The 26,334-nt window shown below is 32.3% G+C and overlaps 2 protein-coding genes and 1 pseudogene across 3 annotated transcripts; 2 read left to right on the top strand and 1 right to left on the bottom strand.

The window, feature by feature from the left end:
• The first annotated feature begins 7,916 nt into the window (after nucleotides 1-7,916).
• Nucleotides 7,917-9,052, top strand: LOC128191400 (uncharacterized; annotated as a pseudogene).
• A 1,213-nt stretch (nucleotides 9,053-10,265) lies between these two features.
• On the top strand, nucleotides 10,266-11,483 carry LOC128156635 (uncharacterized). Its single transcript, XM_052818854.1, has 2 exons — nucleotides 10,266-10,678; nucleotides 10,954-11,483. Exons 1-2 carry the CDS (start codon nucleotides 10,267-10,269, stop codon nucleotides 11,400-11,402), a joined length of 861 nt encoding a protein of 286 aa, XP_052674814.1. The 5' UTR covers nucleotide 10,266; the 3' UTR covers nucleotides 11,403-11,483.
• A 4,272-nt stretch (nucleotides 11,484-15,755) lies between these two features.
• On the bottom strand, nucleotides 15,756-21,574 carry LOC128191223 (uncharacterized). Of its 2 annotated transcripts, none has more exons than XM_052863315.1 (3): nucleotides 21,332-21,574; nucleotides 18,465-18,511; nucleotides 15,756-18,050 (listed from the first exon to the last, which is right to left on the bottom strand). In XM_052863315.1, exon 3 carries the CDS (start codon nucleotides 18,046-18,048, stop codon nucleotides 16,402-16,404), a length of 1,647 nt encoding a protein of 548 aa, XP_052719275.1. In that variant the 5' UTR covers nucleotides 18,049-18,050; nucleotides 18,465-18,511; nucleotides 21,332-21,574; the 3' UTR covers nucleotides 15,756-16,401. The 2 variants fall into 2 exon arrangements, with proteins under 2 accessions (XP_052719275.1, XP_052719276.1); XM_052863316.1 differs by having other exon boundaries at nucleotides 15,756-17,937.
• Between the last annotated feature and the right edge of the window lie 4,760 nt (nucleotides 21,575-26,334).

The following is a 26,334-nucleotide window of genomic DNA, read 5'->3' as shown; positions in this document are numbered from 1 at the left end:
ATTCATAAACTGACAAAATTAGAAAGTTGTTTTCTCTGTTTTGCTGAACTGGTTCGATTTTAGAAATTGACGCTGTTTCATGATTTACAGCCCAGTATTAAGTCGGAGAAGTGAAAATGCTATCAATGTATTCAAATCTGTTAAACCGTCTTCTGTCTCGCACTGCCCAAAGTCCAAGCTCTGTCTTTAACAGATCTAAATTAGCCTTAAAACTTCATGTTCAAACTTGGTCTTTGTCAATAATATTTGTCACAAAAGCTTTACACTTTAGTATAAATTGATATATCGGCAATATGAACTTCAGTTCAAAGTGTACAGAGTCTTTCGCATGTCGATATTTTATGCCATTTTCCTGTCTCTACTGGTAAGCGATGATTTGATTAACGACACTCAGTTAATATTTTTCTCTAAATTTAGATAAAAACTAACTTAAAATATAAATTATATATATAAATTTTCTAAATCAAAACTACGCGTAATGATACACTATTCACTGTTTAGAGCTATTTACGTCACGTCCACTTTTGAATGCATGCACATGTAAATTAATTTTTTAATTTGTTAACTCTCTTATTATTTGATGAAATCTATTTTACCTGCGAACTGATAAATTGTTCAATACAAGCCGCATATTTGATACATTTAAATTTTTAGAGGTGTTTGCTCTGCTCCTATTTTGTACTTTTCCTTTGGACTTTTGAACACTGTCACCACATGTCGTACACCACTTGTATTTTCGAAAAGTCTTTAATACAGCGATGGAATCATTAATTTTTTACTACATTGAATTTTTTAAATGATATAAATGCAACGCATAGACGATATTATATTCCCGACCTGGAAAGAGTTTGGTTCAAAATAAAAACATTGTGCGAGTTAAAAAAGCGGTCGGAAAAGATCGCGAATTTTTCATTTTGCAGAAAACAAAACTTTATATAACACAAAATTCAATCTCAATTTAATTTTACAAAATACCGATCATAATTATCTATCCATGGTATATAATTTCATATGGTATTAAATAAACTGTTAAAAAACATTTATTCTCAATATCTAATCAAATACTTTTCGATAAAAATATCGCTTTGTGTAATACCCGTATATTACTATACTCAAATAATTTTTCACTAGATGTTAAATTCGCGGAGTTTTCGTTTCAGCGAATAAAGCGAAAATTTACCCCGTGAGTGAAATTCCTGCTATACATTTCAATTTGAATTATTAATGATCTCAATAGTAAATACTACTAATGCATTTTAAGTCACAACAAAATGCGTTGTTTAAAAATTATATGCGACTTTGGCCACGAATTAACGGACTTTTTAAATCGTTTAATTGTTGGGATACAAAATGACATTTTTAAAGCTATACACGCTATAATTTGCGTCAATTTTGAATACAGGGGAAAATGTATGTGTTTGATTACTAATAAAAGTTACCTTTATGCTGTTAATTATAATGCTCAATTCGATCACGTAACAAATATATCAAATATTAAACAATAAAAAATATTTATTTTCCTGCCAGGAAAGTAATGCCTCCTCGTGAATATCAATCTATCACGTGATATCGACAGCTAAATTTAGCCTATCATACCAAAACTGGTGAAGGGTCAACATCTTCATTATTGTGATAGTTTCACAAAGGAAATGATATTTTGAGTAAAGCATAAATTTGTCCGATATACGAGTACAAACAAAAGAAAAAAATACAAGCCTGTGAGTAGATATGAATACTTCCTTTAAAAAAATGACGTGGAACTGTGTTTTTCCCCTATGTGCTATTTATAGATCCTATAAGTGTTAATGCAGAAGTAAGGGTATCGTGAATGACAAACGTATTTTACTCATTATACATGTATGTATTTCAAATTAACAACTGTTAAGCATATCAAAAATCAAGTTGGATATTTAATTAGGCAAACAATAACGGCCACCTAGTTCTCTGCGGACATGCGCAATGAGGTCGGTTTGCTCTTCCTTCATCAATATTCATGAAAAGGTATATTTTCCTGGCAGGAAAATAAACAATTAAAAATCTATATCTTTGTAACGAGATGGAATTCACCATTGTAATTTACAGATTAAGGATAACTTTTATAAGTAGACAAACACATGCGTTTTCACTGTCATTCAAAATTGACGCAAATTATAGCGTGTATGGCTTTAAAGTATAGTGGGTCATCGCGTTTTTGCTGATTGAAATCAGTTTGATTTCCATTAAACCTTATAAAATTTAGACTATGAAAAAAATATGGAGCTTAGACCTTTTCTGTAAATGAAAGGACATTGAAATTCTAAAAATGACACTATTAAGTTGATTCGACACGCAATCGCCAGTTTAAATCAACCTATACCAAGTATTTAAGGTGGCTCTATACACCACTTTTTGATGACGCAGTACGCAAAAAAGTAAATCTGGAAGCAGGCAATTCCGGTACTGGCTGATTTAAACTGAGGCGAAATGTATGGGGACCGCTCTTTTGAAAATTTTGTTAAATGAATAGATTTAATTTGATAATTGGAAAATTCATTACTTACAAGTAATGTGGTATGTGATACCTTCACGTTGTGTGGTATTATTTATCGAAATAAACAATAAAATAAAGTATAATTTTTTAGATAGTTTCTTTCCCATTTCCTATATGTTACACGATAGCGCAGTGGTTTCGTGGTTACCCTACAAACCTGTAGGTCATGAGTTCGAATCCCGTTGAGAACAATAATTTTCTTAACTTTCCAAAATTTTCTAAAACGTCTTTTTTATTTGAATACAGTGAAAGAAAATTCTAAACAGGTGAAAATATTGCAATTATAATATACTTTAATGCACATTAATATCGACACCTTAAGGGGATGGGAGGGTTGCTTTGAATTTCTCTCCGGTTGGGATACATAAATCCTATTAGCCTAGTCAATTTTCCCCTTTATTTATTTGACTTAGTTTTGCATTAAAGCGAATATAATCACTTATACAGGCCTATAATGAAGTATGTATGTATTTATCATTCCATCGTGATATTTAGGAAATTTTCTTCAACTCAGAAATGAAAAGTCCCCAAGATGTTTGGGCCTTGGGACTTAGGAACGATAACCCTTACCTGAGGAACTTTCATACCAAATAAAAATTAAAATATTTTTTGTGTTTATTTGCAATGATTTTCATTCAATTTTTTATGTTACATTTATTAAAATACATTTTCTTATAACATTAAGCAACTTTTTCAGATGATTTGTCAACAGAGTAAGAAAATATGAAAAATAATGTTTTTGGGAAATACTAAAAAAAATTGCAATAATAACATTTTTGAATGTTAAGAAGAGTTATAATTTTTTTATGTGTCCGAAGGAAATATCCATCATATGACAAAAACAATTCTCTCAATTTGTTAATAGCTGTCTTTTTCAAAAATATTTTACAAAAACACGAAAAAACATTAAAAAATTCTTTAAAAATACCTATAGTATCCCTATCATCATTTTAATATTTTATAAGTATATGTTTTGTGGTCTTCTATTGAAAATTGGAATAAACTGTGGGTGTATAGAGCCACCTTAACAAACTTAAGGGTTACAAATCGGTGTTATTTTGAATATACATTTCCTTTCTTAAATATTTAATTTGTAAATATTTCAATGTGATAGTATCTGATTTTTCCTCATATAGGCATTTTACACGCCTTATTCATCCATCTTCTTTGATTGACTATTAGTTCAGTTTTAATTGTTTTTGACGATCACCATTGAAGCTTTGTCCGAGAGAAAGTAATTAATTCTAAATACAACAACATAGCTATATTTGATTGGTACTGTCAAATAATCCAATTTCCTTCTCTAACGCAAATAACGTCAACATTTCGAAACTTACAACTTTCTTTTTAATTCATGTAAAAAAAAAGTTATTCTTCAGGGTAGAAATGTGAGTAAAAAGAGACACGAGAATTGACTTGTACATTTTCACAGTCTTAATAGAAAAAATAAAAATATTCTTGAACACAATCACGTAAAAAATATATAGATACGAATGTATAAACTTTTGTTTAAAAACAATAATATTAAAAAACATATAGAACCTGATATATATAATATATAATAAAACAAACTGAATTAAAATCAGAAAGTTATTCCTTTCATTGATTGTGGACTTGAAAGACGCTGTAGTTTTGATGAATATGATGGATTAACTGTACTGAAACCAGCTCAGGCCTTTGAGTTGGTAGATGTTCAGTTGTATTCAAAGTATGTGATTTCTAGAGTATGTAGTTCGCGTTCAGTAAAAAAAAAAGCTGTAAAAATAGATTTACCATACTGAAAATACTGACGTTTGACAATACTGACTCTTTGAATATACTGACTGAAAAGATAGGCTAAATGAATAAAGTGAAAAATAGAATTGATATTCTTGTAAGAATGTTAGACACAATGTATAATGATATCAATAAGTATACATGTACAATATATAATAATTTACTTAGTTTAACATGATAAGTATAATTTCACACACGGATGATTTTGGCGCCAATGAGTTAACTGTTCTTTGTATACAATATCTATATATCAATGAATACTGAACATTTGTTTTATATTATATATCAATAATAAACAACAAATAAAACCGTAGGGCTATAAGTTTCTTGAATGTGTACACTTGTACAAATTGGGATTTCGGCAATTCTACCGAAATGGCGCACTGCACGATCTGTAATGACAAGAGTGAGGTGAAAAGGGGAGCAACTTTTGAAAAATTATTTCGTACACAGAATATTCATGCAAACACCACATTTGACTGTTATATCAAATAAATAAGATGGGTCAATTTTCTTTAGCAAAAAATGGTGGGACACGGATTCAAATGGAAGTGTGTTGGCATTAGTATTGTCCACTACTTTCTATGAAGCCAGTATCAGAAAATTGCAGGTGTTGTTTTTTTCTCTCACATCATGGCCATCAGTCTATGGATGTTTGCCGTACCTTATTTTCTTTTCATCGATAAAATTAGTTAACTGTTCCTATAGATGAAATACATCATTAATAAAAATCTAGCTCCAGCCAGTGTTCGAGTAATTTTGGCGGATTCTTTTGATTTTTGTTTTTCTTGCTGAAGAGCTTAACCCGCAGGTTTAATAAAAATTTTAAACCGAAGAAGTTGACATTTAACTTACTAGAACATGCGGCGTTTGCTGTAATGTTCAGATACAAGAAAGATATGAGGTTGATTTGTTGCTCAACTGTTTGTTTGTAGCTGTGTGTATTAATGACTGCCGAACTGATTATAGCGTTGTTTGCTGGCGGCATCAGTGTCCTCGACTGGTTGATTCGACTGGTGTCGGCCGCACATGCTACCTAGCTGATGCTAAATAATGATCAACTTAGTGTTAAATTTCTTCGTGCAAGACAGGATGACGACAGCTCAGTAAGCGGACTTGCTGTTGCACATGTCGGAAAGGAGATGTAGTATTTGTGCGGATGCATTCGCTTCTTGCTGGAGATGGCGATATATTTTCCAAAACACACGAGAAGCCATCATTTTCCGGATGGTTGTTTCATTAAATAATACAATATCCATTTAGTAACGCTCTTCCATTTGGCTAATTAAAGCTATACTTGCTATAATTTGCGTAAATTTTAAATAACAGGGGGGGGGGGTGCATGTTTTGATTACTTTCAAAAGTTACTTTTATGCTGTAAATATTATTAATAATTAGTTCGATTGCGTAACAGAAGAAATATCAACATTTTAAAATGATAAAAAATATTTATTATTCTCACAGGAAAGTATTGAAAGTATTGAATCCTTTTGAATATTAATTTATCACGTAATATCGAAAGCTTATTTGAGACTATCATACAAAAATGGGAGATGGGTCAACACCTTTATAATTGTCATATTTCATGATGAAAAGAATATAATTTTTATTTCAGTAAAGCATGAATTTTTCCAGTATACGAGTACCTTGAACGTCTGTTTTCCCTAAGGGCTACTTTTAGTCCTGTGAGTGTTATCGTATTTAAATATGCAAAAGTACGGGTCTCGTGAATGACATCCGTATCACATGTACATTCATAAATATGTCTCAAATCAACATACAAAATCGAGACAGATTTAGCAAACAATAACTGCCAAGTGATTTCCTGTGGACATACACAATGATGTTAGGTTTCGCTCTTCCTTCATCAACATTCATGAAAAGGCATTTAAATACTGTGTCTCGATGGAATTCATTACTGTAATTTACAGAATAAGGGTAACTTTTAAAGTAAACCAAAAATGCGTTTTCGTTCAAAATTAACGCAAATTATAACGTGTATAGTTTTAAAGGTAAAATTTAAAAATACAACAACTGTTGAATTTTGAAAAAATTTGATGAGACTTGAACTTAAGCAGGGTTAAGTAGAAATAAATTTATTAAATAACATCGATCGAGCATGACTGTCATAGGGACTTTTTACCTTCTCCTGTGTACTAGCATAAATAACCTCTTAAAATAGCATCACATTCCTTGACCTGCCACATAACGAGGCAGAGTACAGTTCGAATGCGCATGACTTTGCGCATCTTTTTTCATGCATCTTTAGTAATAGGTGCAAAGTTTTAAATTTCTTTCATATTGTGTATTTAAACAAAATATATATAAAAAATAACGTTAATGGGCTGAGAAATTGTGATCATAATTTGATAGGTTAAAATGCTGAAATTTCATTAACGCATCATCGTTTCGATATTGTAAACATATTCACAATGCCAAAGAAAAGAATATGAATCGCTCATTCATTCGAGGCGGCCATGAATTTTTTTCAGTTAGTATTTATTGAAAGTGCATCAGAGAAAACATGTTAGAGTTAAAGTTTTATTTCGTTAAAAACAAAGCCAATATAAACATGTACCGCAATATTCCGGAATAGGCCACATTATTGACAAAAAAGTCAAATTTGATAATATTTTTGGACGAAACCAGGAGGTTTACATTTTTTAAATTGGTGACTTCTTACAATAGTTTTCAGATATTCTAATTTTTAAAGATCTCTATGACAAAAATAACAAACAAAATAGGGGGAAATATGAGAAATTCTGCACATATTCCAACAAATTTTTTTAATGAAAGTTACTATAAGTTTCAAGACGACCCCCTAGAAAATCGGGGTGGTAAATAAATTAATTTTTGATTTAAAAATATAATTGATATAAAAGTAAAACTACATGCAAGAAATCTCATCAAAATATCTAGTGTAGAAATATTTACACTCGGCCTCGTTGAGATAAACGTTATTCCTCAGTGAAGAAGAAATACAGTGCAAGTGCAAAAACAACGTAAGAATACACATGTTTTAATAGAAATATACAAATATTCTTGAACACTTTCATATATTTAATAATAAATTCGAATGTATAAACCTTTTGCTTAAAACAATAATATATAAAATGTCAAATATAATCTGAAAGTTATCATGTATATATAATATACTAAATTAAATTAAAATCAGAAAGATATGCAGATTTTAAGTCTTTCATTGATTGTGAACAGGAAAGACATCATAGTTTTGACTTATAGGAGGGATTGACTGTTACACTAAATATACAAAGTGAATCAATTTTCTTGCATCTTGAATCAAAAATGGTGCGATATGTAAAAGAAAGTGCAATGTGCATCAGTATTGTTCACTACTTTGTACCAGTACCAATGAAGCGAGTCGCAGAAGATGGTGAGTTGGGTTTTTTTTCACACAACGAGTCCATCAGTCTATGAAAGTTTGGCGTTCCTCATTTTCTTTTCATCGTTAATATTCAACAAAAAGTCAGCACTTGTGAAAAATATAGTCAAATGATCAACGTTATCAATGGGTGACCTTATATACTTTTGCTACGTACCTCGCCAACGCATTTTTCTACAGAATGATACTAAAAGATAGTAGAATCATATGAAGTTGGTCTGTAGAGTGAACATGGGAGGACTTCTCGGAATCATCTTTTGGTTTCTTTTCTTAAAACTCTCAACTGCTGAGTCGGAGTTTAGTGATCTAGAGTTTAAAGCTCTTGTTAAACAGAATGTTCAGTTGTCCACAACGCTTCAAACTTTACAAAATGACGTAAAATGTCGAGATGACCTAATAAACGAACTTCTGGAACGCATCATTCGTCAAGAAAAACGGATGGATGAACTTGAAAATTCTCTAAAGATTAAAGACAATTTCTGCGAGCAATGTGAAAGCAGACTCAAAGACTTTGAGACCAAATCTAGTGCCGTGTCTAATGAAGCATTAATAAGGACTAATACAAATTCGTCAAACAGTACTCCCGTCATTAAAGACGATAAGAAGATAAGTCGAAAAGGTGAGTGATATAATGCCATTGTCAGGTCATTACACACTATCCATGTATATGATTCGCATACCAATTTACACAAACACTATATTTGTACTGTAGAAATGACATTCTCATATATCTATTATTGAATTAATAGATCAACATCCTGAAAATGATTCACTGTTTCAATTTTTTTTTTAAATATTTGTAAAATCGGCAACCATTTGAATTGGGAAACATTTTCACACATTAAAAAACCACAACGTTTCACATGATCTAATCAAACGTGTTTTTATTTCACAGAACGGTTATTGGCCTCGATTATTCCTATAAATGCTCCTTCTTTTGATGGGATCGTTGCTTTTTACGCCCAGATGTCGGTCATAGAAAACAGCCCCAGTGCGCACCATACTTTGATTTTTGACAAAGTACGCACAAATGTCGAAAATAGCTACAATGGAGTAACAGGAATCTTCACTGCTCCAAAAGAAGGAATTTATGTCCTCGACTGGGTGATTCGACTGGTGTCGGCCGCACATGCTACCTAACTGATGCTAAATAATGATTAACTTAGTGTTACATTTCTTCGTGCATTACAGGATGACGACATCTCAGTAAGCGGACTTGCTGTTGCACATGTCGGAAAGGAGATGTAGTATTTGTGCGGATGCATTCGCTTCTTGCTGGATATGGCAATATATTTTCCAATTCACATGGGAAGCCGTCATTTTCCGGATGGTTGTTGCATTAGATAATACAATATCTTTTATGTAACGCTCTCCGATTTGGCTAATTAATGCTATACACTCTATAATTTGCGTCAATTTTAATTAACGGGAAGAAATGCATGTTTTTGATTACTTCTAAAAGTTACTATTATGCTGTGAATGATAATGATTAATTCGATCACATAACAAAAATATCAAAATTTAAACAATAAAAAAAAATTATTTTTCTGACAGAAAATTACTGCCTCCTTTTTAATATTAATTCATCACGTGATACTAATTTTAGACTACCATACAATAATGGGAGGTGGGTCAATACCTTTATATCTGTTATAGTTTCATGATGGAAAGAATATGATTTTTATTTCAGTAGAGCATACATTGGACCGATATACGAGTACCAACGAACGAAAATACAAGCGTACGGGCATAAGCATATGTAAATATTTCCTTTTACATTAATACCGGTATACATGTATTTTCCCTAATGGCTACCTTAAGTTCATGTGGGTGTTATCCTATTTAAACACGTAAAAGTAATGGTAAAGTGAATGACATCCGTATCACATTTATAAACAGGTTTCAAATCAACATACAAAATCAAGACGCATATATAAAATCGCAATCAATAACTGCAAACTAATTTCCTGCGAAATACGCAATAAGGTAGGTTTCGATGTTCCTTCATCAATATTCATAAAAAGGCATAAAAATTCTGTATCTTTGTAGCTAGATGGAATTCTTTACTATAATTTACAGAATAAATGTAAATATATTTTAGTGCATGACCTTTCCGACTTTGAAGAATTTGATCACGTGACTAAACAATTTCTTATTCCAGTCAACGTTTTGCTGCGTTCTTTATTTTCGCTTGATTACTAATTTAATTTTATTTGATATCAACGCACATCACAGAAGTTGTGTCCGGTAGAAAAGAATGATGATTTATCAAATGATATTCCAAAAAATCGAGCATGTCAATCATATCAACTTTTTTCCTTCTGTGTACCGACATCACATTTATTGACCTGCTATTTTACAAGGCAGAGCTAGTTCAGTTTTAGTGCGCATGACTTTGCACATCTTTTTTGTGCATCCGTGGCAACAGGTGCAAAGTTTCAACTTTCTTTCCTATTGCGTATTATATAAAATTAATAATATATGTAAAGCTACGTACCTCGCCAACGCATTTTTCTACAGAATGATACTACCATAAGATAAAAGATAGTAGAATCATATGAAGTTGGTCTGTAGAGTGAACATGGGAGGACTTCTCGAAATCTTCTTTTGGTTTCTTTCCTTAAAACTCTCAATTGCTGATTCGGAGTTTAGTGATCTAGAGTTACAAGCTCTTGTTAAACAGAATGTTCAGTTGTCTACAACGCTTCAAACTTTACAAAATGACGTAAAACGCCGAGATGACCTAATAAACGAACTTCTGGAACGCATCATTCGACAAGAAAAACGGATGGATGAACTTGAAAATGCTGTAAAGTTTAAAGACAATTTCTGCGAGCAATGTGAAAGCAGACTCAAAGACTTTGAGACCAAATCTAGTGCCGTGTCTAATGAAGCTATAATAAGAACTAACACAAATTCGTCAAACAGTACTCCCGTCATTAAAGACGATAAGAAGATAAGTCGAAAAGGTGAGTGATATTATGCAACTGTCAAGTCAAATCACACTATGTATATCAATGATTCGCCTACCTATTGACACAAATACTATATTTGTACTAAAGAAATGACATTCTCATTTATTTATTATTGAATTAAAAGATTACCATCCTGAAAATGATTTACTGTTTCAATTTTTTTTTATACTATTTGTAAAATCGGCAACCAATTGAATTGGGAACAATTTCCACACATTAAAAAACCCCAACGTTTCACATGATCTAATCAAACGTATTTTATTTCACAGAACGGTTATTGGCCTCGATTATTCCTAGAAATGCTCCTTCTTTTGATGGGATCGTTGCTTTTTACGCCCAGATGTCGGTCATAGAAAATAGCCCCAGTGCGCACCATACTTTGATTTTTGACAAAGTACGCACAAATGTTGGAAATGGCTATAATGGGGTAACAGGAATCTTTACTTCACCAAAAGAAGGAATCTATGTTCTCAACTGGGTCATTCGAATGCATTGGGCCGAACATTCTACCGAGCTGATGCTAAATAATGATCAACTTGGTGCTACTTTTCTTCGCGCAAAACAGGGTGATGATGGCTCCGTGAGTGGCCTTGCAGTTGCACACCTCGCTAAAGGAGATGTCGTGTTTGTGCGGGTTCACTCCCTTTATGCTGGAGATGGCAATATACATACCAATACACATGGGCTGCCATCGTTCTCGGGATGGTTGTTGCATTAAATTATTCAATATCTTATTGTTACAACCCCATTTGAGAAATTAAAAAAAAAGTTTCTAACGCTTGCATACATTTTTTAATGACGTTAAAAGCAGTTGATCCCTGTCTTACTTTTCAATATATAACCTAAGTAAAAGTGGGACCTAAATCAAAGGGTAGTTCCGGGTTATGTTTGCATGATATTAAGGGGGATGTTTGGCCATCTTTTACATTTGAGGATAAGAATGTAAACATATCTTGAATTGGTTTGTTTCTGACCGAAACTGACCAAAACTGTTGCCAAAAGATAAAAAAAACCCACTGAATATGAGATTCTACATGGTGTTTTGTATACAAATTATGCATACAAGAACAGAACAATGCCTTTTTAGTCACTTAAAACAGCTGTCGAACTGCGCAGCTACATACCTATTTTGAAGATTTAAAAATCTGAAAAAAATATGAAGGGGGTTCATTCTTGTCCTCTCTATAACCGTACACAGGGAAAAGTGGCTCGCATAACTTTCATGCGATTTCCTTTTCGCATGAAAATTATGTCAAAATCGCATGAAGTTTTCGCATGAAATTCATGCGTGTTACTTTTCGTCTCTTTCTCATGCGAAGAATTCGCATGAACTTCATGCGAATTTCATATGAGATTCATGCGAGCCACTTTTACCTGTATATGTTGAGAAAAAAGGTTAAATTTTGCAAATAAATGTGGAAACTTTGCCTCAAAATAGGGCACCCTATTTTTATCATTCGGCATGGGATCTATTTTTAGAACAAGAAAATTCCAGGCTATACTTAAAACTCCCATGTCTTTGTAGGCACATTGACGTTATATTTTCATCGATAAGTTAAAATAATTGTCAATTCAAAACGATCTGGACTGAGTATGATAGACATCTCTATACCAGTCCCAGTTGTATTGTTTTTGTATCATGATTATTTTAGTTACATTCCTTTAGAAATATGATAGGGGTCCACAAAATTAATTGCCTTAAAGAAAAAATATACATATTTTTTCAATGAAGATATAACTCTAATGTACCTCCACAGACACAGACAAAAATACCTCGTGCAAATTTATGGTTTTTGAGACTCATTTTAAGAATTTAAGAATAGGGTATCCTCATTTGAGACAAAGTTAAAACTTAAATAAGCAAGCTTTGACCTATTTCTCAACAAATTGTAGTAGAGTGGACACTAATGACTTCCTTTCATATTTTTAAATCTTAAATTTAAGTCTATAGCTGTGCAGTTCAAAGTGATTTAAAAATGCATTGCTCTGCCCTTGTGTAATTTGTATACAAAACAATATGTTGAATGTCATATTTATTGCTTTTGTATCTTTGACAACAGTTTTAGCAAGTTTTGGACAGAAACCAACCAGTTTAAGAAAGGTTTACATTTTTCTTCTCAAATGTAAAAGATGGCCCCACATCCCCCTTAAGTTCATCGCAACCTCTTTACTTGATGATAGAGGCTATTTATTCAATAGCATTAGATTGTATAATCAGATAAATGTACACGCAAAGTGGGCTGGAACTGTTTACACTTTTCAAAAACCCATTTATGCTTTGTGTACTTTTTGAAGCAACTAATTTTTTTTTCTGTCAGTAGAGAAACTCAATTCATATAGTTTATTTTGTCAATAACAGCACAAAAACCAAAAGCGATCAAAATTGCAAAATTTATCACATCACAATGATTACATCTTTGGTTGTTTGGTTTTTAAAAGGATTATCCTCATTATGAAACAATTCACGATAAATAGGTATATGATGTACGATATAATTCAAATCCATTGAGGACAATCATTTTGATTGATTTTCAGAATAATTTAGCAAAACTTTAGACCTGTTTTAACAAGAGCTTTGACTCTCGGTGGGATGTTTTTATCTAGTTTGCTCACCAAAACAACCTGTCAAATATTGACCTCATTTCTTCTAACTTGCTATGAAAAATTCATAAATATTCATAAACTGACAAAATGAGAAAGTTGTTTTCTCCAAGGTCTGCTCTGATTTTTGAATTTGGCACTGTTTCAACTCAAATTACAGCCAATCATTAGGTCGGATAACTGTCAATGTGATCAATATATTCATATCTATTAGCCAATGACAGGACAGATAAACCGTTTAAGTACACCCCCGCCTTGTTTCGTACTGCCCAAAGTATAAGCTCTTTCCTCAACTTATCATTATGCGTTGATCTAAATTTATTTAGCTCTCAAACTTCATGTTCAAACTCGGTCTTTGTCAATAATATCTGTCACAAAAGCCTTACACTTAAGTATGAATTGATATATTGGCAATGTGAACGTTAGTTCAACGTGAACAGGGTCTTTTACATGGAGATATTTATGCTATTTTCCTGCCTCTATACTGGTAAACGATTATTTGATTAACGAAACTAAGTTAATATATATATTTTTATTATTTTTATAAAAACTGACTTAATATTTAATTTTCTAAACCAAAACTATGCGTAATGATTATCTGACCACTTTTGAATGCATGTAAATTAATTTTGTAAAACTCTCTTATTATTAGATGAAATCTATTTTACCTGCTATAACTGATACAAAGTTCAAAGCGTATATTTAATACAATGACATCTAGTTTTTTAGAGGACCGTGTATTAGACTTTTGATTTTAAACACTGTTCGTTAGCACCACATTTCGGACACCACTAGTATTTTCAAAAAGTCTGTAATACAACCATGGAATTGCATGTTAATTTTCATCACAGAGAAATTTTTAAAGATATACATGCAATGGATTTTATATTTTCGACCTGAAAAGAGTTCGGTCCAATATGAAGTCATTATAAAGTATGATTTATTGATAGCAAGTTAAAATCGCGGTCGCAAAAGGTCGCGAATTTTTCATTTTGCAGCAAATACCTGTAGATTGAGTCAGCGGAAACAAAAAGTTGTAACACACAAAATTTAATCCCGATTACATTGTGCAAAATACCGATCATGATTATTTATCCATGGTATATAATCTCATATGGTAAATAAACTGTTGAAAAACAATTATTCTCGATATCTAATCAAATACTTTTCGATAAAAACACCGCTTTGTGTAATACCCGTATATTACTTTACTCAAATAATTTTTCACTAGTTGTTAAATTCGTGGAGTTTTCGTTATAGCGAGTAAAGCGAAGATTTACTCCGGGAGTGAAATTCCTACTTTAAATATCATTTTGAATTATTTATGATTTCAATAGTACATACTACAAGTACATTTTAAGTCACAACAAAGTACGTAGTTCAAAAGTTATATGCGACTTTGGCCACGAATTTACGGACTTAAAAATCGTTTAATTGTTGGGATACAAAATGACATTTTTAAAGTATAGTGGGTCATCACGTTTTTGCTGATTAAAATCGGTTTGATTTCCATTGAACCTTATAAAATTTAGACTATGACAAAAGTATGGAGCTTAGACATTCTCTGTAAATGAAAGGACATTGAAATTCTAAAAATGACACTATTTAGTGGATTTAATACGCATTCGCCAGTCTAAATCAACCTATACCAAGTATTAAATATAACAAAGGATTACAAATCGGCTTTTTTTTTAAATATATATTTTCTTACACTACATTCTTTTTTTAGATATCAAATTTGTTAATATTTTTATTTTATAGTATCTGATTTTTCCTCATATAGGTATTTTAACGTTATATGCCGTATTCACCCATCTTCTTTGATTGGCTATTATTTCAGTTTTAATTGTTTTCGACGATCATCATTGAAACTTTGCCTAAGAAAAAGTAATTAATTTAAAAAATAAAAACATAAATATATTTGATCGGTACTGTCAAATAATCCATTTTCCTTCTCAAACGCAAATAACGTCAACATTTCTAAACCTAAAACTTTGATTTTAATTCATGTAAAAAAAAAGTTATTCTCCAGCGTATAAATGTGAATAAAAAGAGACACGAGAATGGACAAGTGTATTTTCACAGATTTAATAGAAAAAATAGAAAAAATAAAAATATTCTTGAACACTATCACATGTAAAGTAATAAATACGAATGTATAAAATTTTGTTTAAAAACAATAATATGAAAAATAACACATAAAACTTAATATATAATGTATAATAAAACAAACTGAATAGTTTCGCCTTTCATTGATTGTGAATTGGAAAGACACTGTAGATTTGACTTATAGAAGGGATTGACTGTTAAAATAAATAAAAAAATAAGCAAGGTAAATGTTCTTGCACATGCACATGCCCCCCCCCCCCCCTCCACATTTTCTCGCAGCAACAATTTTTTAAAAATTTACATATAAAAAATTGAATTATCATGGAGTTGCCCCCCCCCCCCCCCCACTTTTTTGGGAGTATGTAAATGTTTTTTTGTTTTTTTTTGCCTGTCAAGATTTTTTGGATGAGTCTGCCCTCCCCCCTTTCAAAAACGATGCTACGTGCCTGTTGCATTTTGAACAAAAAATGGTGCGACACGGGTTCCAATGGAAGAGAGATAGGCATGAGTATTGTGCACTAATTTTAAAAAAGGAAGCCAGTCGCAGAAAATGGCGGATATTTGTTCTCATATGGGTGTATGACGAACCTTATTTTCTTTTAATGGTAAATATTTCAGAACACAATGCAACTTAGCTGTTCGAATCGATGATATACATATTCAATAGATATCTAGTTCCCGCCAGTGCTCGAGTGTCTGCGTTGTATTTTGGGGGATTTTCTGATTTTTTTTTTTTGCAGGAACACTTATGCAGCAGATTTAATAAAGGAAGATGTTTAAATGAAGAGCTTGACATCAGCTGAACCTATGCGTACATGCGCCGTTTGCTGTTGTGTTCAGATACGAGAATGTGAAGGTTGACATGTTGCTCAGCTGTTTGTTTATGGCGTTTAATAAGTTACTCAGTCCTAACGAACTTAAATGTAACGTTGTTTGTTGGAAATTAAGGCGATTCATGGAACTTAAGTACAAGCATTTCGATCGCACTAAAAGTCCCCAAACATTTTTCATTTTAATTGATTAATGAGCTTGATTTTGGTTTTGTTATTTTCTCTATTTGCGATCCACAAACGGTCGTTACTATCAATACTCATGGCTGTCACAGACCGGAAATGATTGGACATGACGAATCGCAAGAAATGTCCCTCGTCACTGAGTACATGAATGATTGATGCTAGTTGACCAACGTCCAACAGAAGGAGACGACCCTCGCTGTCCGCGCATATGTTTAGTGGGTTAAACTCACGGTCGGCATAGCTTTTGGAGTATGAGTACTTGTACTTTCCTGAACTTTCTACAGCTATCAAAGTATTTCGGATAGTGTCTGTAACACATATATCTCCATTCGGCTTATTTTCTGTGATATACCTTGGGTCTCTGTAGAGAGGTTCATTGTTATTATCATATTCAAAGCTTTCTACATCCTTTCCCAAATCATTCACAACACAAACCTTCCCTCGCTTAAAAGTATATGATTTCAAACAAACAAGATAATCGCCACTTGTAGTTAGTGATATTCCTCTAGGAAACCAGTTTTCTTCGGTGACTAGTGAGGCCTCATTGCATGTGGCTTTTGAAGTGGTTACTAGAAGAACTGACTTTTTTTCAAAACTTGCATAGATGAGTCCTTCCCCATCGGGTGTTAGTGCAATGTATTTTGGACAACAACTTGTTTCATATTCTTTAACTACATCCCCTGTCTTGTTGACTTCTATTATTTTTCCTGTTCCTTTTTCCGAAACGATAACTGTTTCATTTTTTGTGTTACAAACTAAATCTTGGACGTTTTTTTCCTCCAGATGCTCCGAGTCTATATCGATAAATTTGGATTCATCCAATTTAAAGCTCGGGTTTGACATAGTAATTTTTGCAAATTGGCACAGAAAGTCCAAATCTAAGTTGGATGTGGACAATTGCAATTGTTTTTTTTCATCCAGGTCTGACTCATCTGTACAGAATGTACAATCATCGACGTTCACCTCTGGCAACAATTCTGGGTTGTGTAGCGCATCAAAATCATGAAGAAAATTTTTTAGTCCTTTATTTTTTTTCGTCACCTTTTTCTTTATTTTTTCCATTAATGACATTTCAGATATAATTTCACCATAACTTTTCTTCCTTTCTTTTTCAGCTTGGCTTAACAGCTTTTTTTCCAACTGATCCAATTTCATGTGGAAATCTTTAATATATTGTCGAATATCTTTTTTAACTGTATCATAATTAATAGCTTGCTTTGACAATTCTTGCCATAAACGTGAAAGCTTTTTTTCCAACTTCAGGACTTCGTTGTTCTGGATTTCGAGTTTCCCAAGTATATTCTGAACGTTTTTCTTCAAAAGTTCCCATATCTTAGAAACTTTATGACGTTCATGGTTCTCTTTAATGCATTCATGACAAACAGAACGTGTGCATGTTTCACAGTAAGCCGTAGTTATCTTATTTTTATGGATTTCACAATTCCGCCTGTAAACTTTCCCACTATTTTTTTTACTGTATTGTAGAACATTATGTCCATCTTCGGTCTTTGCAGGAGTTTGCAGATGCTGTAACAAACAATCATCCCCCAAATTATCCTTGCAAAAGGTGCAGTAATATTTGACTTCATTTATTTCGTTTGTGCAAGAGCATTTTCTAACGCTGTAAACTGCGTCCATCCCTGGAAAAAACAGCTATAATTGGAATCAAAGATAGCCTAAGAATTCTGTTAAAGTAACAAAATTACATTGAAATGTGCTTTTGGAATTATTTAGTTTTACTACAATTACATCAAATGCGCGGGTATAAAGACTCCCCAATCGATTCCTAAGAACCACTTGTCAGAACTTACATGTACTATGAAAAATTACATGTAAACCAGGAGTTCATATCAAAATACACATAATTTTATCATCATACATTAAGACCTGTTTTCTATTATTATGCTTGTGAAATCTCTGAAACAATAGTAACAGATGCAAACGCCACTTAATAAATTTCTTTTTAGAAAACCCCTTTTGAAAAATGTATTGTGGACCGTTACGTACAAAGTCTTTTTTAAGATATAAGTATTCTCCAACACAGAGCGTCTTACCGGGTAATTGTTGGTGAACCCGTTCGTTTTCCAATGGATACTGATGTCTGAAAAAAATAAAATTATGGTCGATTTACTATAATTGTTTTAAAAATGTTTTATGTGAAAACAATGTTTTGATAAGAATAACACTAGATTTTGATCCGTGCGTGCACGGGTTGACATAGCATATGATATCGGACATTTACAAAATAGATACATCGACAAATTGTATATTGTTGACATTTGCATTACCAAGCTTTAAGCCTACAATAATGCTATTAAGATAATTGCACTACACTCTGCTGAGTTGGAATAATTTCATCTGTGTCTGCCTCCCATATACATATGTACCCGTAATGTAGCAGAAAATTGCAGAATAGCTCCAGAACGATTTTGGAGAAAATTAATGTAGTTGCATTGAAAATATTTAACAGTCAAATTGTTCATAACAAACCATTTTGAAGCTGTAAATACCTTTCTTCGAAAAGTTTAATTCTATAATTGCAGAATTCAACGTTTCTTCAGCGTTTTTTACACACCATGTTGACACTCTCGGGATTTTTTTTTTATAGTAAATGCACTGTGTTAGAGTTATCTGCCGTATTTTTTTTTCTTTTGCTGAACAGAAAAAAAATTCCAATGAAAAATTACACGCATTTGTTTTATCGTCTCTGAGTTTATTCATGCAAACGTGATATTGTGGAAACAAAAAATAAAGAGCCTCCTGTGATTTAGCGTGATTGTAATGCGCATGCACAAAATTGTAAAATCCAAAAAAATCAGATGATTTCCGGAATTTTTTGAGGAATTTTCGTTGATTATTAATTAGCGAAGCTGGATTGAGAAAAAATAAAAACAAATTGGTAATCTTCAAGTACCAATGATGTTAAGAATATATAAAACAAAAGACAGTACTCTTCCGATTAATCGATATTAAAGCCCAAACATTCGAGTCTATTATTTTAATAAGTTTACATCTATACTACTATATTGAAATAATAGACTCGAATTTTGGGGCTTTAATACCAATTAATCGGAAGAGTACTTTCTTTTGTTTTATTTTATGTTTCCACAATATCACGTTTGCATTAATAAACTCAGAGACGATAAAACAAATGTGTGTAAATTTTCATTCAATCTAATTAAAGTTAGACGTTCTAGCGGATTCAGAACGTCTAATTTTAATTACTAGTAGATTGATTTTCATTGGAATTTTTTTTTTCTGTTCATCAAACAAAATACGGGACATAACTCTAACAAAGTGCATTTACTAAAAAAATCCCGAGAGTTTCGAATGTCAACATGGTGTGTAAAAAACGTAAACTTTGCTTAGCGCTTTTAAGATGTTCAAACCATCTACAGGTATAAATACTGGTAATAAAAGACATTGCTATTAATGGAATAGTGTATAAATGTCGTATTAAAATGTATTAGTTCTATTTATATTGACTTTTTCCTCTTTTTTTTTATATAATTGATTGACTTTTTCTTACGAATTATCAAGCATAAAATTTCAACTGTAATTCATGTTAATTTTTTTCTTGATATACATGTGTATGGAGCTCCTAGAAATAAACATTTGAACGTTGTGACTGGTCCCAAGACGTCCTCGTTGTTTTGTTTTCGCCCACTCAATCACTTACTCACTCACTTTCTTATTTACTAACTAACTAAGATTTTAAGTCTCATTGAACACAGTAAAATTGTTTATAAGGTATAGCTGACATTATCACAGTTTGCTTAACAGTTTTATGCATTCTCGCAAGTGTTGATATCTTTGTTCGCTACAGTTTCTAACATATGCTTCACAGGGGCCAAGCCCGCTTTAACATTATGGTTACATTGAAATAAATGTTAAAACGGGCTTGGCCCCTGTGATATGCTACTTACTTTTAGACTTCATGTATATTACAGTTTAAAAATGCATGTAACATAAAACTTTCTTTGTGTGTTAATATTTTTTTTTGTTATATTATACATAATGCATCATTTAAGAAAGTGTTTCTTAACAGAGAGTAGTGTAGGCTTCACAATGAAAAAGAAAATGAGAGTCATTATCATTTCACCAGTAAAGCAAGCATTTTTGCATCAACTTCCGTTGCTTTCGATAAGTTTGGCAAGTATATAGTACATTTCGGAACGATGTGTTTATTATGCAGCATACAGATGTAGTCAGACGATAGGAATAAGTCATTTGGATATTTTCCAACCTAGATCTTGTCAGAAATCGTTGGAGAAACGGAAGAACTTGTTTAAAACATAGCTTGAAACGATGACCCCTTATAAATCCAAGATGGCGAGTGTCGTCCCTTTACTATTTTTAATGTACATTGAATACACTTTTTTAACATGACTGAAACGGGGGGTTTCAGTGTATTTATTTAATGCAATACACAGAAATACATATAAGATTACCAATTTTAATCAATTTTTTCTTCGGGAACAAATAATAAGGAGATTCACTATCCAACAACCAAGCCCCTGTGCAGTGCACTCCACAATTTGCTTATTTAAAATTTAGATGGATATGACAGATTGTGACCTTTACACTCATACTCATTGCGACTGAGTCGGAAATGAGACTGGCCTCCAAACTCATTAATATTAGGGTGAAAATGACAGGTGTTGCAGAGTGTAAACTTGTTCGATTTCGATAATTTTGATTGCGACGCAATATCACGATTTAAGTCCAGAACAAGTTTATGGATAACATTTACGATTAGACCATATATATATATATGTATTTAAATTTTCGCACCTTTTGACAACATGTAATTTGAAACAGGTCTGTCATTCTGATATGTATATAATAAAATCTAAGTAATTGTTTTAAGAAAAAGTTCAATACAAATTTGAATTATATGTAGAAAAACTATCCAACTTACGCTATATCCTGGGGTTTTCGAAAATTCCAACTTTCGTTTTAAAAGTGGTTTTAAAATAGACTTAAATAAGTCTATATTTGATAGAAAACCACTCAATTTTTCAAAAGAAATCGCCCATTTTCAATCGCTTTCAGATAAAAATAGTGTCCAGCGCCTAAGCACATATTAAGCAGCCGCATGTAGTAAATATTGAGCAAGCAACGGCATATTTTCTTGTTATAGAAACAGGAAGAAAAAAGCTTGGTCTTCATAAAAAAAAAAACTATGGTGGCATAGATCTGCCACCACTTGTCAGATAGTTATGTCGACTTGTCAGATGATTATGTCGACTTGTCAGATATTTATGTCAACTTGTCAGATCTTTATGTCAACTTGTCAGATCTTTATGTTGACTTGTCAGAAAAAAAGCATATTGACTAGAAACTCAATATTTTGTTGTTAAAGCGTGTTAGTGCCACTAACTGCCATTAAGTTGTCATCATAATATCTGACAAGTCGACATAAAGATCTGACAAGTTAACATAATTATCTGACAGAAAAAATAGCATGGCCACTAATTTAAAGAAAATTATCATTCATATTATAAGTCGACTGGTCAAATAATGATGTTGACTTGTCAGATGTTATGTTGTCTTGTCAAATAATTATGTCGACTTGTCAAATGATTATGTCGACTTGTCAAATAATTATGTCGACTTGTCAAAAAATTATGTCGACTTAAAAGATGCTAATGTCGACTTGTCAGATTCCTATGTCGACTTGTCAGAAAATATTATTTCAACTTGATGGCACAAATTGGGCGTGGAAAGGTTATAGTGTTAAATTTTTAAACACGTGGATAAGTGACAAGTCCACATAATTATCTGACAAGTCGACATCAAGATCTGACAAGTCGACATATTTATCTGACAAGTGGTGGCAGATCTATGCCACCATAAAAAACCAACACGTAAGCTTATTTATATCGATTTCGTCATACATGCATCGAAATTGCGTTATTTATTTGAAGTGTTTGCTTTATGAAAAGATAAGAAATAAAAAAATATTTTCACAATTATAAAAGTCCTAAATTAAACTGAATTTATAAACATGCATGCACATGATATGTTTAATTTTAATAAAAAAAATTCTATGCGAAACGTTTGCCAAACATGAGCAATGTGCATATCGCCGCATATGTATGTCTATTATAATTGCTAGCGCTCTCGAGCGCTAGCAACTACGTTAGTCTTTTTAACTCGAATACGCATGCTCGACTCCATAGTAGGGGATTCTGGGAATACTGTACTACTGTAGATGAATTTCGTTTTATCATCTTCACATGAAGTTTTGTGTTTTATTGTAAATGGTAAAAAGTAACAGTAGCTTGGGTCTTATAATGCAAAGTTATTTTCAATATTTAAAATTTCTTCAAGCTCGGAAAACATCTTCGGATATGTTTTCCGAGCTTGCCGGAAAGGCCCGAGAAGATTCGATTGCCTAATGGTTCTTGAAAATGTTCACCTCGAAATTGAAATTACAGTAGATACATAATGATTAAGGCACAGTAAATGAGCTATACTATTGCCGATGTGAAGCCCACTCAAGATTCACAATTCTAAATTGAGACCCCACTCCAGAACAATTTCAGTACACCACTGTGCCTTCCTATTTAATTAATCGAGTCAGAAATATAAACCAATGTTTTAGAAATCTGCTTCTGTTCAAATGTCATACTAGTATTTCATAATTAACGTGATATCAATTAAACAAAATTGATTACTTTTGTGCGAAAACCCGACCTCGCTGTTACGGCTATGTATTAATAGGTCATTTAAAAAGGCATCAAGCGTGCGGATAGTATGCAATAGTATTTTTAAGTGTGTTTGAAGTGTTTACTAGGCTTTTTAAGTGATACCAAAGCTCGAGGCCGACAAAATACATTTTTAAAAAATTAGCTTTGTCCGATTTTTGATACTTTTTTTTTATTTTTGACCACGATGTCGCATAAATGTTCTTAAAGCGTGAATCATCAATGCATGTCAGTAGATTTGAGTCAATGGTTCGGGGCTTGTTTTTCAATCATGAGGTCAAGACGGGTTAAAATTGGTCAACAACCTACCTTTAATGAGACACGTTTAGGGGATAATCCATTTATTCTTTGCGCAGTATACAATCAAATGAGTCCAAACGGGAACAACCGTGATCATAAAAGGAATTTAATATTTAGGCATTCATTTCGCAGCTTCAGGGACTTTCTCACTGGCTAAGGTGGAATTACACAAAAAGGGACTGAAAGCTTATTTCAAACTACGAAAAGACTTCCTGAGTCTAAACCCCGGGATATCGACTAGCTTAAATGCATTTGACCACACTATAAAGCCAATTTTACTTTATGGCTCTGAAATATGGGGAATCTTTAACGTCAATAACATAAAAATAAAACAGTCTAATGATATACTGATACAACAATGTTATAACAACTTAATAGCTGAATCTTTACATCTCAAATTTTGTAAAACCATATTGGGATTGAATAAAAAAAAGTATGAACCATGCTTCACTTTCTGAACTAGGAAGATTTCCTCTACATTATGATATTGTCAATAGATTACTAAAATATTGCTACAGATTAGAAAATTTAACAACAGAGTTTCCTCTATTAAAAGATGCATTTCTATGTAGTAAAGAACTTCATTTCGCCCAAAATACAACTTGGTATTCCTCTTTTGAAAAGCTACTAAACATTCTTAATATTCAAAACATTATGACATATTCTAAAAAAGACTTTGTTACTTCTTTAAAACAATCTCAGACTAAAAAATATTTGATGGATTGGCAGTACTCAAATGAAACACTTAAAGATGGCAAACTTGTTACTTATTTATTTTTGAAAACTAACTTCAGACTGGAAAAGTATTTAATTATATTAAGACCTGAATACAGAAAGCCAATCTGTAGACTGCGGATATCAGCGCATAGACTTTTTATTGAATCGGGCAGATATAATAACACACCTAGAACAGAAAGAATATGCAAAAATTGTACACTTAATAAAATTGAAGATGAAGAACATTTTCTTATCCAATGCAGCAAATTTACAAAAGAAAGAGAGGAACTATTTGATTTAATTTCTTCTTAAGCAAAACATTTTACTAGTTTAGAAGATAAACAAAAATTATTTTGGATTCTTAACTGTGAAGAATTAGATATATTAAACTCTGTTGGTAATTTTTTACAAAAGGGATTGCCTTAATTTGTATTTCCTATTCAAATATTGGTTTTTATTTTTTCAATCATATGATAAACTATTTCAAATTTGTATGTGCATTTGTATCTTGACATATTTATGTATATGGTGTTTAACATAAATATATAGAAGACACTGTATTGAATGTATGGAAACATACATAATTATACATATATATATAGAGGATATCTATATTGTGTGATTTTATATTTGCTTTATCCAACGAGTTGAAATGGTGTATATATTCGCGAGGCTTGCCGAGCGAATATAACCATTTCAACGAGTTGGATAAAGCAAATATAAAATCACACAATTATAGATGTTCTATTTATCTCATACAATTTGATTTATATTATGAAGCTTTTGAGACAGTCCCTTGTGTGACCCAAATTGGGTTTTTTTTTCAAAGATTAAAAACGATGATGCAACGTTGTGTTATGCGGCTATTGTGACCTTGCGCAATACAATTTAGTACGTCATTCCTGAGATAAATCTAACTGTTTTAATGTAAAGTTTCACTGAAATAAACCTTAAAATTTTTTTTTAGCTCTAGATAATTTTTCTTAGGGCTTTTTATCTTGATTAAATGGAAATTCCGATTAGAAGACTTGAATAATCAAGTTTGTTGACATACACAAAGTTGCGAATGCTCGTTAGTTTGAATTGACTCGAACGAGGAACAGTTGTTGATGCATGATGTTTAATAAAACAAACACTAGGCTAGCCTTATGATTCAAAATTGAAAATAGTGAATAAGGATGCTTACTGCTGGTGGAATAAAAGTCTCATGAAACATTATTTCGGTAAGTTCTTGTATATAATCACAACTAGAGCGCTCTGTTTTCATCGCGTCGTCAGGATGAACTCCTTGATAGTTTTTGTAGTTTTATAAACTTCACAAAGCAAATTGAAAGTTGGAAGTGGGCTAAATTTATGAAAAATCTTGACAAACAAGAAAAAAGGGTCTTGTGGTTACGGTTATGAATAACATTGCAAAAAAGGTGGGGGGGGGGCTAACCTCCCCCCCCCCCCCCCCCCACAATAGCCCCCCGGTTCCGACGCCTGTGCTACGCAGTTATATGTTTTCCTTCATATTTGTAATTTAAATCTTTGACAAAATCAATTTTATATTAATTTTTGTAGTAGATATAGTTATGTTGAAAGTATTAGCAAATTTTCGAAAATAGGTCACTGAAGCGTTGAAGCGAGGGGCTGTGTCAAAAGTAGTTCCGACCGGAAGTATTTGATATAGCATCACCCGTGTGATATAGCAAAGGTTTATCACACGGGTAATATACACCACACGTATGAGATAAATATATATATATACATAAATACTATTTAATTGTTCATATCTGTCTTAGCTCTTTCAATCATCCAGCTCTTTCCCTCTTGTATATGTTTATTGAATGTTTTATGTTCATTGGTTGTTGTATGTCAACAGTCTTCATGTTGCCCCTTGAGGGCCCTTAATTGGTTAATAAAGAAATTGAAATTGAAATTGAAATTGAAATATTGTGCCATGTTTATATATGTAACTTACTTTTTCATGATCAAAATTTTGAAAACACTTCAGTTCTTAGCTGTGCATCTTCGCTAGCCAAGTGTCCGATTCGTTTTTCTCAGATGACTTGACTAGCGAAGATGTAGCGTACGTAGGAATACTCATTGCTGGGTTAGAAAACGATGCCTGGCTTGTTTCGGGCATCTGTTGAAATTTGTGTATAACCGTGGGCTCTGTATTGCTGGTACAATCATAACATAAAATATAACG

Source organism: Crassostrea angulata, chromosome 7, assembly GCF_025612915.1.
Source record: "Crassostrea angulata isolate pt1a10 chromosome 7, ASM2561291v2, whole genome shotgun sequence".
Classification (NCBI taxonomy): domain Eukaryota; kingdom Metazoa; phylum Mollusca; class Bivalvia; order Ostreida; family Ostreidae; genus Magallana; species Magallana angulata.
This window is presented reverse-complemented; position numbering and strand designations above follow the sequence as displayed.

Excerpts from the sequence above, each read along its gene's own strand:
- LOC128191223 (XM_052863315.1), bottom strand. The coding sequence starts at position 18,048 with ATGGACGCAGTTTACAGCGTTAGAAAATGCTCTTGCACAAACGAAATA.
- LOC128156635 (XM_052818854.1), top strand. The coding sequence starts at position 10,267 with ATGAAGTTGGTCTGTAGAGTGAACATGGGAGGACTTCTCGAAATCTTC. Across the intron at positions 10,679-10,953 it reads TAAGAAGATAAGTCGAAAAG|AACGGTTATTGGCCTCGATT; the intron begins GTGAGTGATATT and ends TTTATTTCACAG.